The 1,023-nt window shown below is 44.8% G+C and overlaps 1 protein-coding gene across 1 annotated transcript in view; it reads left to right on the forward strand.

Moving 5' to 3' along the window:
• Pold1 (DNA polymerase delta 1, catalytic subunit) overlaps positions 1–726 on the forward strand; it is a 34,282-nt gene extending 33,556 nt beyond the window's left edge. Inside the window, exon 37 of the mRNA XM_036199326.1 lies at positions 609–726. Within this exon, the coding sequence (XP_036055219.1) occupies positions 609–726 (118 nt within the window). The remainder of the gene's footprint in view (positions 1–608) is intronic.
• Positions 727–1,023: the final 297 nt, after the last annotated feature.

Raw genomic sequence — 1,023 nt, forward strand, 5'->3', positions numbered from 1 at the left:
AACACTTTGGCATACTTTGTGCTCTCTTATTATCAGGGTTACTCACTCTATTGCTACAGGGGCATTTGACACTCTTTCGCAGGGTGACACATAGGAATTATAACTCGTTGATTTGTTCATTTCCATTTAGTTTCCTGAGACAGGTTCTCTCTCCATAATCCTACATGTTCTGGAACTAACTATGTTGATCAGGCTAGCCTTGAACTCATAAACATCAGCATGCCTCTACCTCTGACACTTACCTCTGCCTCTTGTTATGATTCTGCTAGAGCCTCTGCAATTGCTCTAGCCCTAAACCTGGCCCTGACCCTGGCCCAGCCTCAAGAGTGTTGAGATTAAAGGAATTCTCCCACAAACTAAATGGAACCAAATTTTTTTTCTGTCTATGTGGATATCCAGGTTTCCCAGCATGAGTGGATGAAGAGGCCATGTGTAAGCTGAGGTGCATTTTTCATATCTAACCAAAATCTGAATATCTGAATATCTGCAGCCATGGCAGTGATCCTAAGAATGTCACCCAGCTGTTGTAGCGGCCTTAGTGCAGAAGAGCACTGAAAGGAGGGGCATCCCACTTCGAGGGACTGACTTCTTCCTTGACTCTTTTTCAGTGGTGCAAAGGGAGACTTCCCTGGGAATGACACCTCAAGACAGGCACTCCCTCAGCTGCAGAACACAACGCTGCTAATCCTGCACCCTGGATTATCAGAGGAGGACACCATCTTTTGATGGGGACAAGTCCTTAATGCCCCATCCACAACCTTCAGAAATCCTGACTTTGCCACAAGCTCCATGCCTGGAACAAACACACAGTGACAACCTGCATGAGATGACAGCTAATCTATCAATGCTTTGGTATTCCTATGAGTGCAAGAAAAAGAAAAAAAAAGCAAGACCAATTGCTCCTCCATTTAACACAAACCAACATGCTACATCCCTTGCACTTCACTAATGATGGGAGCCTACTGCAGAATATTGCTTCTGACAATGCCAACTTGGAAAGCAGCTGTTTTGGTAATGATGAGC

This window comes from Onychomys torridus, chromosome 1, assembly GCF_903995425.1.
Source record: "Onychomys torridus chromosome 1, mOncTor1.1, whole genome shotgun sequence".
Taxonomy (NCBI): domain Eukaryota; kingdom Metazoa; phylum Chordata; class Mammalia; order Rodentia; family Cricetidae; genus Onychomys; species Onychomys torridus.